Source organism: Ischnura elegans, chromosome 2, assembly GCF_921293095.1.
Source record: "Ischnura elegans chromosome 2, ioIscEleg1.1, whole genome shotgun sequence".
NCBI classification, from domain to species: domain Eukaryota; kingdom Metazoa; phylum Arthropoda; class Insecta; order Odonata; family Coenagrionidae; genus Ischnura; species Ischnura elegans.
In genome coordinates, this window is record NC_060247.1 from 114,537,822 (window position 1) to 114,556,710 (window position 18,889).

Consider the following 18,889-nt stretch of genomic DNA (forward strand, 5'->3'; position numbering starts at 1 on the left):
TCTTTTCCCTGAAAACTTCATGACGTCACTGACTCTTGTCGAGCGGTCTTGACTCTCACCGCCTCTCCATTACTTCTCGGCCTCGTGTATCCGTCTCACGTGTATCATTGTTTAAAGCACTCTTATGAGCGATATTTTCCGCCCAAGGTTGGGTCCTTCTGAGCCACTGGCAAATTTTCCATTTTTTTCATTTTCAGGTTATGAGGAAATGGCTGAATGAAGATGAATTTCTTTCGTTATCACTTATCTTTCCGATTCATCTACGGAATTGTCTTAATGAATCTCGATTTCGGATCAGGATGAACAACTCCATGGGATAAGCACCACAAAAAATATTAAGTAACACACAAAAAAAATTGGTAGCCAACACTTATGCAGAGGCAAAGTGGAACCGTGTAAGAGTGTTTCATATGATCAACTTTGCCCCAAACATCAGCTGGAGTCTCTGACGTACCGATTCCTGTCCACCCTGCCAAAGAGTTCAAAATGCAAACAAGTGGGTGATTTCGTGAAAAATATATAAAAATGATGATTGCCGCATCATTTTTTTTAAATTCACGAAATATGACAAGTTGGGAATGATATCAATTGTACTAGCTTGGCTAATAGCCAGATATTTGCTCCATGGTACTTGCTTGATAAGCTGGTTGCTATACTGATATTATTGAAATCGCGGGTCAAAATATCTTCCTCCAAGGGCTTCATAACTATTTTCGACCCGCAGGGAAGAAGGTCCTCCTTCGATGCACGAATGTTTGTTATTATTTGCGTCGGGGCTGTAATTCAGCGGCACTGTCAACTCCGGACTCAGAAAATTCCTAAGGTGGGTGGTGTTGATTCACTGTTCATTCAATTCAATTCATTGGGTGGTAAGATTTTTGTGTCCTAGACTGTACATTTTAATATTTATTACCCGTCACAGCTAAAGGTGGGGGATCCTTCAAGATATTTTTTTTGCATATTAAACTAATTCCATACTAAAACAAATATATTTTAGATAGGCAAGTTAGATCTTTGAAGAATTCGGGCATGCTGTAACGCATAAAATTCAGCCCACTTTCTCACGAAAAACGGATGATATATCGAGGCACATATCTTTCCTTGGCAACTCATCTAGCCTTGGATGATCTTAAGAGGACGAGAAAGACAAATTAGGTCAGTCGCGCACTCGAGAGACAGGTGCGACCGAATCAAATCAAGAATATCACTTATTAAAAAAAGAACTTCTCGATTATAAAACGTACTTATCATTCGATTAGGTTCCGAAAAAAGAATTGGTCTTATCTTCAAAAAAATACCATCGCCAGGACCGATTAGAATGTAATGATCGTAATTAAAACGTGAGGGAATTTAAAAACAATAAGAATGGGGCCATACCATTGGCGGATCTATTGGTGGGGGGGGGGATATTTAGGGGCTAAGGGGCTAGGAGCTTTACCCCCCTTGGGCTGAAACACACACTTGATAAAATCGAAGTGCTTGGGGGTAACCACTTTATACAAAAGTATTTCGTTATATTTTCCCACTGAAACGAATTGAAATACTATCGTAATGCAGCGATAGAATTAATTTTCTTATCACTACTTCAGTATTGTTTACTTTCTTTATTCTTCTTAATCTTTTTAAGTACAAAAAAAATATATAATCTTCCGTGTTCTCTCTCTTTCGTCCAAATAAACAACAACCCATTATTGTTTTTTTCCACGACAACTTTTATACGTGGAGTTATTGAGGATTTTCTATTCCATTTATAACATACACGTCAATACAAATTAGCTCTTAACTTAGGGCATATTTTACACGTTTTTGGTATGTTAAACTCCAGTGGTAGATCCAGAGAGGGGTTAGGGGGTGCTATAGCCCCCCCCCCCCTTGGGTATTCAATGTACACTACACACAATCGTAATCTTATCCCTCCCCCTTTTCCCTATCCTGGACCGCCACTGGCCCATACCATGTAGTCCCCATGCGTAATAGCGTCACATAGGAAAGCGCAGCATTCCGCGATATCTTCTTTCATACGCGGCGCTTTGATGAGCAGGCGACTTCAATGCCTCGCAGCCACTCACCCTGGCGGCAAATTGAATAAACACTCTCTCTCCTCTCGGACGAACAAAGAGAGGAATAGAGAGAGAGAGAAAGAGAGCGAATGGGAAGAGGCGGGGATGGAAACAAAATCAGATTTGATGGCAACGTAGTGAACATGAACACATTATCGCTCTCTCCGAAATGTTATCCCGAGAAAAAAATAACATTTGCAACATTGCTTGCTAACATCTGGTACCGTGAGCCTCGGTACAATTGCCACGGGAAGTCAGGAACCTGGATAGCGGAGGATATCACGTTGAATTGTGCAAGGAAAGGAGTTCATGATATGTTAAATAAAAACTTTTGTGCTATGTCGCCGCGTCAATTTTCGAGGGCTCCAACGTTTTCCGACCTATGCTGGTCGCTTTTTCTAGAGAATCTGATGAAGTAGGCATTTTTTCTACTTCATCAGATGGAATTTTTCCAATTTCATCAGATTCATGAGAGAGCAGGAACGCGTTGGGGCCACCCGAAAATTGACGCGGCGACATAGCCCAAAAGGTTTTACTTAACATGACAAGTACCCGCGAGAGGTCATGGTAGTCTATTATTTTTAATCTAGGACACAAAAATCTTAACACCCAGGAGTCGATAATATCCCGAGTAGACGCCGAATTGGCAATGCCGCTGAACCACCCCCCCGCAGCAAAGAGTAACGAACAATCCGTGCATCGATTGAAGGCCTTCTTCCCTGACAGTTGAAAGGAGTGTTGAAGCCCGTGGACGAAGACATTATGGCCCGCGATTTCATAAGATCAGTATAGGCCAGGAAAGAACCCGCTGGGTAGAGTTGACAACCCGGAAAGCCAAAGGTCCGAGGTTCGATTCCCGGTTTAGGAGAATGTTTTCCGTGACAATTCATGTATGTACAACATTAATTTAGTTATACGAATAGCAATTGGGTTAGCCTATATTTAAAAGCTTATTTTCCCACATGGAAGGATCTACTAACAGCAGGCAATTCAAACATAGAAGTAAGAAAACACTTGATTAGAACTCCTACTTGGAGTATGCTTCTCTACGAAAGTGAAGCACGGACGATGAAACAGGAGAGATTTGGAGGCATTTGACAAACGGTGCTATAAAGGGATGATGAGGATCAAATGGATCGACCGAAGAAGTAATGAGGAAGTACTAAGAAAAGTAGGAGAGAAGCTTCATGAAAACCTTGATAAGAAGATGAAAAATCCTAATCGGCCATAACTTGAGATAGGATGGCTTGGTGAAGACGATCCTCGAGGTGCAAGCAGGAACGGAAAAAGAAAACCTCGAATAAAAAATGTATGGAACAGGCAAAGGAGGATGATAAGCAGAATTACGTAAGTGTGAGAGGATTAGCCGATTGGAGAATTGAGAGAAGAGCTGCGCCCAACCAATCTCAGGAGTGACGTCCAGTAATGAGGATGATAGTGAAAATAAAAGTATTACACTTTGTATAAAAAGGTTCCAAATTTACGTATAACAGGAACGACCCAGGGTTAAAATCATAGCTATATTTTAGGTATAAGATTATGAATACAAAATTGACTACAGGGGGTAGGTATTGGAGAAAGTTAAGAGAGGCATTGTTGAGGACTTATAAGCCAGTTCAAAAGTAGTACTTGGAGTAGCGTGAAGTCCAAATGGGTTGTGTATAGCGCAACAGGCAGAGTCCCTGGTTCAAGTGCCGGGTGAAACCCAGCACCACAAATTCTCTATGACCGAGGTGACCCAGGGAAAGGAACTAAACCTCTCCTAAACAAGGAACTTTCACATACTCGTAGCTTAATTTAGATTGAGCTTTACCCTCTCCCGTCCTAATTAACCTTCGGATTGCATCAATGAATAAGTGACTGACGAAACCTAAAAATGAGATATGCTCCTTCTGTTTCGAAAAACTACAAATGTATAACACTGGCAAACAGAAAAAATGATAATTAAAAAATAGAAAAATTTATGAGCAATCGGTAACCTCAAAATGAAATAGCAACAAAAATGTCATAAAAAGCTACTGCGGATATTAATATAACATTTCTGGTTTCCTAGAGATCCCTTCGCAAGATGCTAAATGTAGTAGCTGCTCCCGCTGATATTCCACCCACCCGGATAAAAAAACTGAACAATGGAAAAGAGAAATACTAACGAATATTGCAACAAAAGTTTCTCCGGTCGGCCAATATATGTGTTGTCAAACAGCGCGCATTTAAAGGGGTTTGCAATGGTCGCAGGCGGGCAGAACGATTAAATTTTCAAGGAGAAATTTATATAATCTGGACGATGTAATCAATCAAATTCAGAACTTATCAATGCTATTACTCACATTTGCAAATACTCCACGGCAAATACTAGCAATAAATGGATCGCTTTGCTATTCAACGAGTCACCGCGCTGCGAACATTTTTGAAAACCGACCACAATTCGATCGAAGTGGCAACGTAAATAAACTTCTAAGGAACGGACGATGTAGTCTCCTAGGAAAAAGTCCGCAGGCAAGTCTCATCACAGTCGACGCCAAAACACACGCGCTCCAGACAGCCACCCAAAACAAACGATCCACGCCATATTTCCCGAAAATATTGAAAGAAAAATAAATGAAAACATTTTTTCTCTCTCTTTCTCCAAGGCGAAAAAGTTTGGGCGATGATAGCGGATATGATGGAAAATCGAGACCGTAAGAATTCGAAAAAATCGTGCCCACAAAAAAAAGAGGTTATTATTATTATCATATAAATATTTAAGTCCTCACAAGTTTGGGCGAAAAAAGGAGCCTTCTGTAAATCTGTAAGGGACGAGTGAACAACTTAATCAGCGACATTCTGAGTGAGACACGGTGGTCTTATGAGGAAAATCGTCGAAGTGTAGAGGAAGAACGGCCAAGTACACAGGCCTCGAATGAGTTAGGCACGACAAGTCATCGAGGACGTAAAATAGAGGAGTTGAGTAAATAAGATTATCTGCCAGATGGGTTGAGTGGAGAGCGGCGTCAAAGCAATTTCATCATCGTACATGACATTAACGATGATGATTTAAAAACACTACTGCCATAGATCGCATCGGCTTATGCTGAAAAGAAAAATCAGGGTATGAGATACGGGGAAAATGGACAATCAACGTTATAAATTCACATCATTTCCAGCACTGTCAGCCGATCATTTCATCGATTATAACTAAATCGACGTATTTCAACTTGAATTACAGCGCCGATATGATCATAACTACAAAGTAAGTCATTTTCCTCATTGGTGACTTGCCAACGATTCATTTTTATAATGTTAGTTTCGAAACGATAATTTTTTTATCATTAAATTACCGTAATTACTTTTACATTGTAGGCAGCATCTATTTTTTTCTTCAACAAGGGATTCTGTGCATATTCGAGAACTCGTAAACGTTCCTTTCTAAAATGCAACAAATACATTCCAATATTTTTGGACATCAGCTGCACAATTACTTTGAGAGAGGTACAGTTTAATGATTTAAGTTTTAAATATACCCCTTCTTCGGTAGGGTGGGCGCGAAGTTACCATTATTTTGCGATTGGGGATGATGCAGTGAGACTAGATTAATCACATGGTTTTAAGACGTTCACTTTCCCATCGGTGGATGCGCTTTAAGATTTTCTTTCGTCGATATTTCTTACAATTGAGAGAACTCGAAATTCCAAGCCGAGAGACATCAATACTAATGGGACTCGATTCAAAAATCGAATGAACGGGCACTTAAAAAAAAGACTGCAGAGAGTTGGTATTCCTTGCAGTGGGTTTCTTTCGACACACACCTGAAGAATAAAGGAAGGGTTGGTCATTAGTGGATCAGCTCTAGATTAAACGTTGACCAAAGCTGCTTTCACGAAGCATGCTTTGCCGCATGCACGCCAATAGAATGCCAAATTAATGGCGGGCCTTGAAACGTGAGGGCTTTGAACACGTGCCGCCACCGCCGCCGAGTCACGGCAAGCCAGCGAGGCCGTCTACACGCACGCCCGTACGCAAGGCAACAGTCTTCAATGCATTTATGCGATCTTGTGCGTAAACAGATATGCCCATAATAAACTTCACCATCGATGCAATTGATCCAAATATCAACTGGGACCTGTGACGTCACGCTGTTTACATTAGCAACTGAGGACTTCATTCATGAGATGCTTTCACACAGTTCCTTCGATTCGCGCATGCGCAACAACGTTGGTACCATTAGTTGGCCCTAGCAACGTATCGACTGATTCTACGATACATTTGCCAAAGCAAAAGGTTCCATTCAGAAATGGTTAAATATTAAGTTAATTAAGCAACGCAAATAATAAATATTTGGATTGTAGCGCTACATTGTTGTTGGGTTTAATATTTTAGAACAGGTAACATGCTGGTATGTAAACAGATATTTTATACTTCAACCCTCCCTAATAATCTTGTATTCTTCTCCGATATCACCGATAACAACTTTTAATTGGTCCCATCATTTCGGGGTTTAAGCGATTATTATCATTTTAGGACGACAGATACACATTAAGCGTAAGGGAGGTGAAAAACCCACCCACGCGGGATTCGAAAATAAGTTTACAATTGGAAAGGAATTTATTTATATTTGTGTTTGACTGATATTTTGAGACCTTTTACACGAAAATTTGGTTCCACGTTGAAAATTTTCCCTAAGGACATGTAGGCTTCGAAATTTAACTAGTTATATATTAGGCATTATTAACCACAGATTCTTTGTCAAATTTAACAAAGGGAAAAAGTTTAAGCTTATGCCTAACTAACTCCCCTTCAGAATCCAATGAAAGCTTTTATCTACATATTGATTTAGATTGATTTTCCTTTGACCTTTCCAGACGACGTACTCGGAGCACTTTTTCCGAGCGACAAGTGATTTGGTTCAGTGGTTGTACTAGAATTGGTAATGGCACAAACTCATATGCTTACAAGTAATGATACGTAGCACATTTCCACGTACATCTTTCGATTTGATACGACATGATATAGTCCTGATGATACTTCAGTGCAGTGAAACATGTTGACTTCTTTGAAATAAAGATTTATGTAAAAAAGCGCAAAGCATCGTTAATTTTTATCTTACAATGGAAGTCATAGCTTACCATTTGAAGTTTTTATCATGACTACAATGGATATCAACAATTTATCAGTCTCCACCATTCATTTCATCAAATTCATATACTGTTGAGAGCGGTTCGGTTGACGTTTTTGCAAAAGAATCAATTTCTCAAATCTCATAACTCGACCCCGGCATTTGAAATAGTTCATACATCATCCAATGGGGCTTCATCTCACTCTAAGGTGAATCGTACAAATTAAGTCATCATCTGCTGCCTGCGAATGGACGTCAACGTAAGTGCTAAATAGCAAAAGGACCATAAGGAGTGCGTAATGAAATGCAGTATATGGCTGGCTATTAAATAAATATCTCATATAAAATCAGGAGCTTATGATTTCTACCACAAGGGTGAATTTGTTACGCATGACAACCACCTCTTTTCATCACTAAAAAGAAATAAATTCACTGGGAAAACATACACGTGCAAGTAAGGAGACAACTATTTGACAATTCCATTCGGGAAAGCAACAACATGCGTCCTATTATGAATTCCAAAAGGTAATTCAAAACGCGAACTTTCACGTCAGAAAATGATTGGTAAGACGTCACCCAGGTACTTTCCAAAATCAAAACAACGTTTCCACGTCGATGACATACACAAAAGATTAGGATTAGATAAAAGGATTAAGCACACGTAATAACATTGACAGAAGTTGATAACGTTACGCTGGCGAACATATTTTTCTGTTTTAAAGGAAAACGATGCATACGACGGATTTCCGGTGCTAGGTGGCTTCTCAAAATAAGTTTAAAGACGATACTCTGTTCGCCCTCGAGAACAAAATATTCCGAGAGAATATTATGCAAAACTCGAATTTAAAAAACTCAAAATCACATAATATAAAAATAATTACACTAAGGTGTTTAAGCACAGCATATAAAAATATTTTGATAGTTGCTTTTGAACGTAGTTGGTTTTTTTTTATTTTACAGCAGGTAAGACGCTGTTATGTGAATAGTTATTTTTCATATTATTATTACATATTTTGTGTTTCTTTCACGATATCACCGAATACAGCTTCAATAAGGCCCTTAATTGCGGGTTGCAAACAATTTTCATTAAGGGACGACAAATATATCATGAAAATAGATTATAATTACTTTACTTTTTAAAGACATGAGGACATTGAAAACCTGGATATATGCTTCCTGAATGATTTCAATTATCGACGACATAATGGTGCCACGACAGAATGATGAAGATCAAATGGATAGACCGCTTTAGTGATGTGGAAGTTCTGATGTAGCGATGAGAAGTGTTACAAAACCTTGGGGAGAAGACAGAACAATTTAATCAGCCACATCACGGGGCATCTCATGAATCTCGTTAACTATCATCTCACCAGAGAAAAATTACGTCGAAGGGCAGGTGTACGGGAAGATAGGCTGAGGAAGACCTTGGATGAGATGAATGGAGCAGGTAGTGAAGGATTTAAAAGAGAAGAATTATGTAGGAAAGTCTTTAAAGACTTCCCAGTCAACACAAAAATTATGGCCACAACGAGTGCTTTCCATTCATGCGACTCACGCGTCGACAAGTGTCGACTCACGGAAACTGTTTATAACTCTCCAATTCCTGCGCGTAATCGTTTGTTGACTTGCCGATACTTCCACAGGAAAAACGATCAACAATCGCCCACCGAATCAAATGGTGGCTACGAACAAATCCGCTCATCTAGTAGCCCAGCAATACGAATCTGCTCAGCTGGCAGTGCCCGGAGCATAAACGCTCATCTCCAAGCTTGGAGAATAGGAGATGAGCGTTTATGCTCCGGACACTGCCAGTTGAGCGGATTTGTTGATACACACGGAATGGAACACGAAAACCGCGACGCAAGTCGACTTGTGTCGACGTGCGTCGATGAATGGAAAGCACCCAATGTGGCCGAATTGTGGTTTACCTGTGGCAACTATGGTCATGCCTAGCCACAGCTTGCCTTATTATGGCCCGACTGTGGGTGCCATCCGGCAAGCCGTAGTTTGGCTTGCCGAACACATGCACAACTTTGGCCACACATTGGATCGTCTCAGGAAGGCCACAGATTGGCAAACCAAACATTCGCAAACATAAGTATATTACGGTTGCTATTGATACAGGTTTGTTGATGCGTTATTAAAACGGAAGTTGGTTGATTCTATTGATATAAAGAAAGTTTACTCTCCATACTTAAGCCGTATTATGGCGGACCACACTTTGGTCACAATATGGCCGGGGGTCAAAACCATTATAAGGCCATAATGGCAACCCACTATGGCCACAGCGCGGCCACAATTGTTGTGTTGACTGGGTAGTTTATAAATAATTAAGCGGAGAGCAGCGTAAAACCAATCTACGGATTGCAGATTGATGGGGACGATGGCTACAGAATCATATATTTGCCTTAATGAAATTATTAATAGCTTTAATTCATGGTTATAGAATATCCAACTCAACGACGTCCAGTGACGCTGCCATGGGGAGGGAGGGAGCCTTTAAAATGAGCAAGGGGAGGACACCCAGACCCCCCTTTGCCCTGGGGTGTTTCCAATACACCCCGGAAGGGCCCCGAAATCTCAGGTAAACCCCCCCACTTTTCGAGTCGAGTCGAGTGGCTATGAAGGTGTGCGAACTATGGTGACGCGCTTCTCTTCCATTATGAATGTGACTAACTGGATTTAGCGGTACCACAGGAAGTACTAAAACTTACGGAAAATCGTAATAGGCCAAAAGTGGGTTTTATTGAAGTATAAGACTCAAACAATTTTAAAGGAACATTTTAAATTATGCGATATTTTTGCGTGTAAGTGCATGGAGGAGCATAAGGTTCCCCCAATGAGAAGTATTTTGAGAGACAATCTGACGAAAAGAAAGATGATGGCTGCTGGATTGAACCCTAAAGAAACTCGACAACTGAGGGAAAAAGGGAATCAAAGGAGAGTGTCGGACAATACCGGAATAGAAATGCATAACCTAAGTTCCCAAACCTTCATAGCCACTCGAGAGGCGTCTTCAAGACCGTAGTCTCCTTTCCTGCGTGCGCAGGTCTAAAATTATTTCATAACTTCTCTAAAAGTTGGTAACATCGATTTGTTTAACGCCGACGAGGCGCCAAATAAGGGACAAGTCGTCTCACTACGCATCGCTTTTTACCTTCTACCATCTTCTGATTTATATAATCAAAGATAAACGACCTCCTAGCAGCATGCGCGGGATGAATTTTGCTGTATTAGAGGCGTGGGAGGGGGAGAAGCGAGCGTGGAGGGGAAGGGATCGGCCTGCGGCACTGGTATCCGCGACGCTGCGTGGGCGTTGGAATATTTTCTTCGCGGACGAGGACTCAAATTAGGCATTTTGTGGCTAAACGGTGGCATATACGTCAAAATGCACGAAATTTTTGCCCTATAAGGGCAGTAACTCGGCAAAATCTATAGGGAATGACCATAAAATATTGCATTTTTCGAATTTTGACCCTCCCCCCCTAAATTGCATTTGAGCGAGGGTCAGGGGTTCACGTACAGGTCTCAGATTTTTCAGGCCTTATTTTTGATCGGTCCCACAACTTTTTTTCATTGGGCCAGATGGATTTGGAAAAAATCGATTTTTGCGATCCACCCATTTCAAAATCCAAGCTACGCTACTGACGACGTCTTTTTCAAAATATACCCACAGAATTGATGCTGCACTAAGGGAAAACGAATATATTCTCTGCCGAGGAGAAAGCGACGGGAAGCAGAGGTAAGAAAGCAACATTTCAAACTGTGCACTTAAGGGACATTTGCACATTTTCGCAAGTTGGAAAATATCAAGCTACTTTGGGTATAGTAAAAAAAAACCAGACCTGCGCGAATAAATTCTAATAAGTACTTGAAGCGCAGACAAATTTCAATCGGAATGATATAAAATTACGCCATCCCGGTCCTTATGTTTACCATTATTGGCAAAAAGTTATAAGAATAGTTCAGGCCTATACTTCAGTCCAAAGACACAAGAGCCATTCAAGATACAAACATGTGAATATACAGTTTCCATTTCGAATACAACGATTTCAAAATGCCGCGATACTTGCAATTGCTATACCTTTAGCGGAGAGATACTTCACAGGTAGCCAAGTAAAAATTCAAATTTAACTAAAAATTTCTATAAAAGCGTTAAGTACACAGATGAATTGTGCTTCGTTCCTCCCTATGACGCAAACCTGATAAATTGGAAAAATAACCTAAATTCTAAAGTTTAAAGTGCTCTCGACCCAATCGAGCAAATATAACAAGCAATCAAACTTTGGCTATTATCCGCATGCCTCCAAAATTTCAAGTATAACGCGCAAGACATCTAACTATTGAATTTCAAATTATCGGAACAATTGAAAAGTCGCAAGCGATATCATCATTTCATTGATTTGTCACATGAATGCTTTAATTCATTTTTATGAAGCATCTAACCATTAATTCTTATGTATCTAATAACTTTGAAATGTTGTATATAAAACATATTTGATGCGCCCGTTACCTTCGAATCCATCATCTCAATCAGTTTTTTTTTAATGATTAATCATTTGCAGCATGTACGTCCTTAGACGCTCGCTAGACACTCGGCGTCGACATAAGCCAACTCCGAATGAAAGGCACCAAGGGGACCACGGCTTTACATCCCTTACGACGGACGGTGTTCTGCATTAGAAGTGCCCTCCTCAAGGCTCTCAAGCAGGGATCGGGAATCCTCTGAAAAAAAATCACTGTCATCCCATCCTCACGATCTTCCCATGAATTATTATTGAAACAGCGCCATTCCTTCATGATAACCGTGTACAATATTTTCGCAATGGGAACCACCTTTCAACGAGGATGAAATGTCTTCGAAGTGCATTTCAAAGTTTGCCTAATGAGACATCTCAACAATCCAAAATTGAAACATCAGCATTCCTTTATGATAACCCTGTACAATATTTTCGCAATGGGAACCATCTTTCAACGAGGAGAAATGTCTTCGAAGTGCACCTCAACGTTTGCCTAAAGAGAGATTTCAACAATCGAAATTGAAACAATTATCGACACATCATCATTCCTTTATGATAACCCTGTACAATATTTTCGCAATGGGAACCACCTTTAAACGAGGAGAAAATGTCTTCGAAGTGCATCTCAACGTTTGCCTAAAGAGATCTCAACTATCGCCGCTTGACCGGTCCGAGCGGTTACCACGGAGATCAACGCTCTTCCATCGCGCGGCCAGAGGCCGAGAACATTACTTCCTTAAACGGCCAAGCGCACTTCATCCACCTTAAACATACCCCTCCCCCCCTCTCGTCTGAATCGCCATCCGCAGCCGCATGGAAGGGATGGTTGGTGTTAGGAAACCTCATCAACTGTGCGACCTGGAAGGGGTCCGTCTTCCCTGCAAATTGATTCCATACGATTCGATCGACATTTCTCGCTGCTCGGAGGAGTGCAGCAAGAGTTATGTAAAGGCCGTTTTACAGGGGGCACGTACTTGCACAATCTGACGCGTGTACGAAGGCGCAGTCATAATTGCGTCGTGTAAAGTGGTGAATTGCTAGAACACATGCGAGAATGCGTGGATGTGAGATGGCAAAATAGCCCCTGTTCTAATTCCAAGCTCGCATTCTCGCGATTTTAAAAATGTTTTTAGAGCTAACCTACGTAATGACTTGCTCCAAGTAAAGCGGCCTAAACGATTTTTGTACTCCCGTAGCAGTTTTCATTATCAAGACCGTTTTACACGGGGCACGTACTTGCACAATCTAACGCGTGTACGAAGGCGCAGTCAAAATTGCGTCGTGTAAAGTGGTGAATTGCGAGAAACACGCGAGAATGCGTGGATGTGAGATGGCAAAATAGCCCCTGTTCTAATTTCGTTCATGCATTCGCGCAATTCCACGCCATTTTAGAAATGAATGCAGTTCTAACCAGCGCAATTCCGTGCCCCGCGTAAAACAGCCTTAAGATTCAGCCACGTTATCGATGAGATTAAAATATTTTTGTCATTCAAACTGGTAGAATTGATCAGTGAGATTCATGTCATTACATGAATTTGAGCTTTTTTTCTTTCTCCAAACCGCTATGGTTAATGTTCATTCTTGTGTCTTGCAGTATTGGTCTCGAAGCTTTAAATTGAAAAAAATACATGTAATGTTGATTCAGTGTTTTGGAGCATAGATGTTAAAGAGTTTTAATTGCAAATTTTTGCCCACGTTTCGGTACTTATATTAATACACTTTGAAAAGGGCTATTAATGAATATGAATACATAATTTGGATGCATACAAGGCATAAAAAGTAAAAACAATGTTTTCAACTATAATAAAGGGAAAAATATTCTGTTGTAAATTAATTAAAAAGAATAGAGTTTTGACATAGTTTTTTAATGTCAAAATTCGAGTCTCTCCTTTTTAATTAATTTTCAACTGTCATTCTTTTTATTTTATTAAACTAAAAAATATAGGTATGAATTTTAATGCCTTTTGTGTATAAAAACTATGCATTCACATTCATTCATAGTCTTGTTTAAGGTGTATCAATACACCGAAACAAGGTAAAAAATTTGCATTTAAAATTCTCCAATATCTACACTCCAAGACACTGAATCAACATTACTGCTTTTTTCACGCTTGTTCTTGGAGAGTAGGTCAATATTATTGTATTAATCATGAAATACTAATGAGGCTAACATTTCGAAACTCTATTTTTCCATTTTTAAGGTTTACCTAAACAACTCACGGAAAGGAAGCGATGAAAATGGAAAAATCGAGTTGGGTAAGGTTAGAGATCGCCACGAACTAAGCGACAGACGTATAAATGGCAGGGTAAGGGAGCCGATTGGCTTCCCTCCGTCACCTCGCTCTTACAAGAATTTCATTGAGGGTGTACAAAGGCTTCACCTGGGAAGTGAACCCTGGACCTCTCAATCAGAGGCCTAACACTCAACCCACTAGGCTGCTTCGCGCCCTACGCTCCAAGAATAAGTCTACAAACATAATGAGAGGTCAATAATAAAATTCATTTGATCAATATCATTCATATGAGAAGGGTTTTAGATGGTACAGACCGTTAGTTTCAATAATAAAGTACACAATAGTTTGAAACGGTGGGCGTCGCTACAATATGAGGATAAGGCACGACATATGACATTGATCTAATAATCAAGGATCTACTTAAATAAATGAACACAAATCATAGAAAGACGAAACTAATCCTTTTAAGTAATTGCCATTATTTCAACAATCTCGTCATCGTGTGTACTTATTTAACCCCAGCCTTCTTCGTCGCTAACTAAGCCCTCTTGGGCTTCAGGTCGGGCAAATTTTGCTCCAAAACTTCGTCTTCGACATCTTTTACCCCTTCTACCGAAAACAAACAATATAAAACGCCCACGTAGAATCTTTAAGTAATACTCTGCGTGTTCAACTACTTCTTTTACCTTAATGGTGCGCCTCTGAAGTTTTTCCCTCACCAGATTCTCATTTCCCTGACTTCCACCCCCGATTTTTATTTCCCTGACCGGAATGAACCTTGTAAAAGGATAAATGGATAACAATCCCTGTCCCAGCAGTTACCATGGTGACCGGAGCCCTTTCTTTCTCGCGATCGCGACGGGTACACTTCCTTAAACAGGCATTTTAGACTCCCATTTTCGGACTCCCTCCTCCACTCCTGTGGCACAGCAGAAATAATAGTGTTCCGTTACAAATCTTGTGTGGCGCAGAAATTCAACAGCATCCGCGTAATGGCGCCAATGTTTATATGAAGCCGTACAATATTTTTAAAATGTCGATTATGATTAAGTGTATAATACTGAAGTAACCCTATTTTTTCTTTTCTCGATCCATCGCCAACTTCTCGAGTTAATTGCGACGGCTGCTAGCAGATTAGTTGGTGACGTCACGAGCTCACTCCAATCGGGTCACAGCTTCTCCATTGCTTCTCCGCCTAATGAATCTTCCTCGCGTGGTTCCTAAGTGCTTACACGCTTGCTAGTGATTCCTCCATTTCTCATTTAATGACGCCACCTTAACATATTATTTTAGCGTGATAAGAGATCCTTACGATAGGGTATAGAAGGTAGAGTGAATGTGGATATAGAGTGCAGATGCCTTTATGAAGAATAACACTCGGATAGTATGTTTTATTATGCACAGGTAGGCGAGAGCTAACATTTAAAAATAGTGTTAAATGTATCGACTAATCTCTCTCACAATAGGCTATTATTTCAATGAATGATTAGCAACACTTTAGTCTCGCAAATGTCTGGCAAATTTATTTATACGTTCCGAGGGCTGAGCAAATAATGAATTGATAGGTGGGGAATGGAAAATATTTCAAATACAATTAAGATAGTAACCATTGCGATGAGATGGAGATGAAATTTTTTTATCATATGCATGCAAAGTTTTGACGAGAATAAATCATTTCTTGCTACATATTAGTCAAATAATTACCCAAAGATCGGATGATTTATGTAATGCAACATTAAAAGACCTCAAATATTTGCTACCGGTTCGTTGCCCCAAGTAAGGAAAATACCGCGATTATGATTGCAGAGATGATCATGTGCAAAAATATACTTTTACCATTCAACAAATATTTTGTAAGCCAACCGGATTCAATGCTTCAGAGCAATTTTCAAGATGAGTCCTTACAACTATGATAAAATCCCTTTATGTATGATATGAACGCTTGGTACCTTGACAATGGTAGGTATTAAAGCCTTGAAATCTTATGGGTAGTAAAATCATTTTTTAATAATACGTCATTTTTTCCAAATACAATGGACTTCCACAAGGTAACGGCCAAAGTTTCCTGCATATTGGTAACGACATGCCCCAACCGAGGTATTATTATCATTATTCAAGAACATAAATAAGAATCTCCAAAAACAATTTCTAAGAGTTGAGAGAAGCATAAGAGCGAACTACACATAATTCATGACTCACCGGTCGTTGACAGGGGCGTCTCCCCCGCGCCAGGGGTGGCTACGATGGAACAGCGGCAGGGAAACGTCGAACCCGGGCCTCAGGCTGCCCTCAGAAGCGCTTGCCCTGGCCAGGATGGCTTCCCCGGGGTCGAACCCGAGTCCCCCACCACCCGGGCCCTCCGATGGCTCCAGGTAGTGCGGCCACGTGCCGGAGTACAGGTTGAACACGAGGTGGTTGCGTCCGTTGTTCCACAGAGGCAGCCGCGCCAGCCTACCAGGCACGTCCCTCGCGAAATCCGGTGAGAGAGAATCGCGGTCCAGCGTGTCAAGGGCCAACACGAAGAGGCACGCCCGCGAGGGGTCCGACGTGAAATAGCGTGACTCGACGATCGAGTCAAGGATCTTGCGGTAGGTTGCGCTGGGCGGCGGGTACGAGGCGAACTGCGGCCCGCGGCCCCTGCGGGCCCTCCGGCGCCGGCGCTGGCGAGCCATGGAGCCGAGGGAGCGGCCTGCCGGGGCCTCGCCCGGGCCCCCGTTGGCTCCGGCCCCTCCGCCGTGGGGACCCTCCTCCTCTCTGTGGCCCTCTTCCTCCCTTGCACCATCGTCTTCGCCCTCGCCGCCCTCCACCAAAGCGTTCATGGGGTGATCGTTGACTGGGGCCTCTTCCTCCTCCTCCGCGGCCCCTCCGTAGGCCCCAAGGGCCCCGCCCTCGTCTCCCCCGTCGTCCGGGGGGTAAACATACACTTTGAAGTCGTCTCCGCTGCATCGGGAGAAGTCGAAGCAGGTCTCCATGCGGCAGGCGCGGGCCCTCTTCTTGGGCCTCCAGGACTCCTTATTGGTGCCCCTAGAGTCCGAGTCGGACCTCCGCAGGTGCGTGGAGAAGGCCATGTCCTTCTCGAGGAGTTCATCGAGGTAGGAGGGCAGCGTTTCGTCGGGGGCGGTCTGAGGGCCCCAGGGCCACCAAGCGGCGGAGGGGAGGCCGAGGGGCCACCAGTGGCCCGCGTGGGCCGGGGACATGAGGGCCCGGCCCTCGCTTTTCAACCGGTATCCGCCGAAGTAACAGTACGCAAGGAAGGCGCAGGAGAGCAGGACCAGGAGATATCGCTTCTTGGCCTGCATTTCGAGTCCTCCTCTCGCCTATCTATCTATCTATCGACTCCGCGTCTACGGGGGACGGCAGGGGCGGGTCTTCGGGAGGGGACGGACCACGAGAACACGTTGGGGAGGAGGTGGCGAAGAGGCGAGGAGCGGCGAAGATAACAACACCTCCTGCACCCACCGCGGCGACGGCCGACGGCCAATCGCCTCGTCAGCGACTGCACCCGAGTCGCGGAAGCTGCGTGCCCAGACATCACGCGGAGGCCACGACCATCATTCCATGTCTCCTTTACACGCGGCACTAGTCGCTGTCCTCCCTCTTCTCACGTCAATATGCAAACAAGCTCTCCTCCTCGGAAAGACACTCACACATTCAATAGGACGATCTCAAGAAAAAAATCGGGTGCATAAAAAACTCGGGAGCGAGGCGAAGGACCTTATTCCCCTCTTTCCCGTCTGCGAGGAACACTTCTCCCCGGCATTAGTCTTGTCTTCGTCGTCTTCTCCTCGACCGCTCCTTCTCCTCCAAGCATCGGATTCGGGGAGAATGCACCACTGACACACACGGCCCTAATAACAAAACACTGACACGGATTTATGCAAAACATACGTCATCATACCACCCCTGATATGCATGGCAGCTGCAATTACACTATTTTTTCACCCCAGTTGTTCAAGAAAAAAACCGCAAAGAATACGGAGCAGAGAAAACCGACTAGGGATGTTTTTAAGAATTTGGTATGTAAGAGAAATGATCCCACCGCTGCGAGTGTTTCACATCTTGTAATGAATTAATATCAACAAGGTAAGATATTTCACAAAAACTGACTGGCTGAATAAAATAAATATAAACTTACACAAGCGAAAAGGATACTCTTCACGATCGCAACGTAGAGAAAAGACATAATGACTTACAAGTCTGAATTGATCCAACGATGGTAAATAACTTCCACCATTCTTAGCACAGACAAGAGGAACGAGGCTTTATAAAACGTAATAAAACGCGATGAAAATCATGGAAGGCGAATAACAAAATTAACTGACATGGATAACACGAATAATGATGAACCTTTCTTTGGCACTGCAGAGGGTTCCACAACCGACAACTTGTACGGCAACGGACGATATTTCATACACCACATCCAATTGCCAAACAAATCTTCGCACCCAATATTAAGTAACAAAATACTCTTCACACGGTGAAAAACAGTCTGTCCATAACAATTCTAATTCACCAACCCAGCTGCACGTAAAATTGTCACTACCGTAAGCAAAAGTCCTTCATGACTGCGACTTTGGCGTCGCGTAACGGCAGCCAAGGGAAGTTGGGGTATAACAGTTGAGAACCGGTATGCGGAAAACCCTCCCCTCCGCCGCCCTTCCTCTATTCCTCTCCGTTTCACCCTCCCCTCCGCCTACGGACAACGCATGCGCATATCGCACACAGAGTAGCGCGACACTTGAAGACGGAGAGTATGCATGCTACGGATAGGAATACGTATTCCTCTCAGCTTTCGACGTTTTTAGCAGCAGATATCCAGCTATCCACTGCAATCTCTATAAATATTTATATTATAAATGCCGGTATTGTTCGACTTAGCATAATCAGCGCTTTGCCCATCGATAAGCACTTTGCTGATAGTAGATGGATATAGATCGAGGATTACTAGCTCAGTCTAAGTAAAAAAAACGCGATTTAGGAATA

At 42.3% G+C, this 18,889-nt stretch overlaps 1 protein-coding gene across 1 annotated transcript in view; it reads right to left on the bottom strand.

Annotated features, from left to right (window-relative positions):
- LOC124154440 (exostosin-1) overlaps positions 1–18,484 on the bottom strand; it is a 132,654-nt gene extending 114,170 nt beyond the window's left edge. The window contains exon 1 of the mRNA XM_046528158.1: positions 16,106–18,484. Coding sequence (XP_046384114.1) covers positions 16,106–17,205 — 1,100 coding nt within the window. The 5' untranslated portion in view covers positions 17,206–18,484. The remainder of the gene's footprint in view (positions 1–16,105) is intronic.
- Between the last annotated feature and the right edge of the window lie 405 nt (positions 18,485–18,889).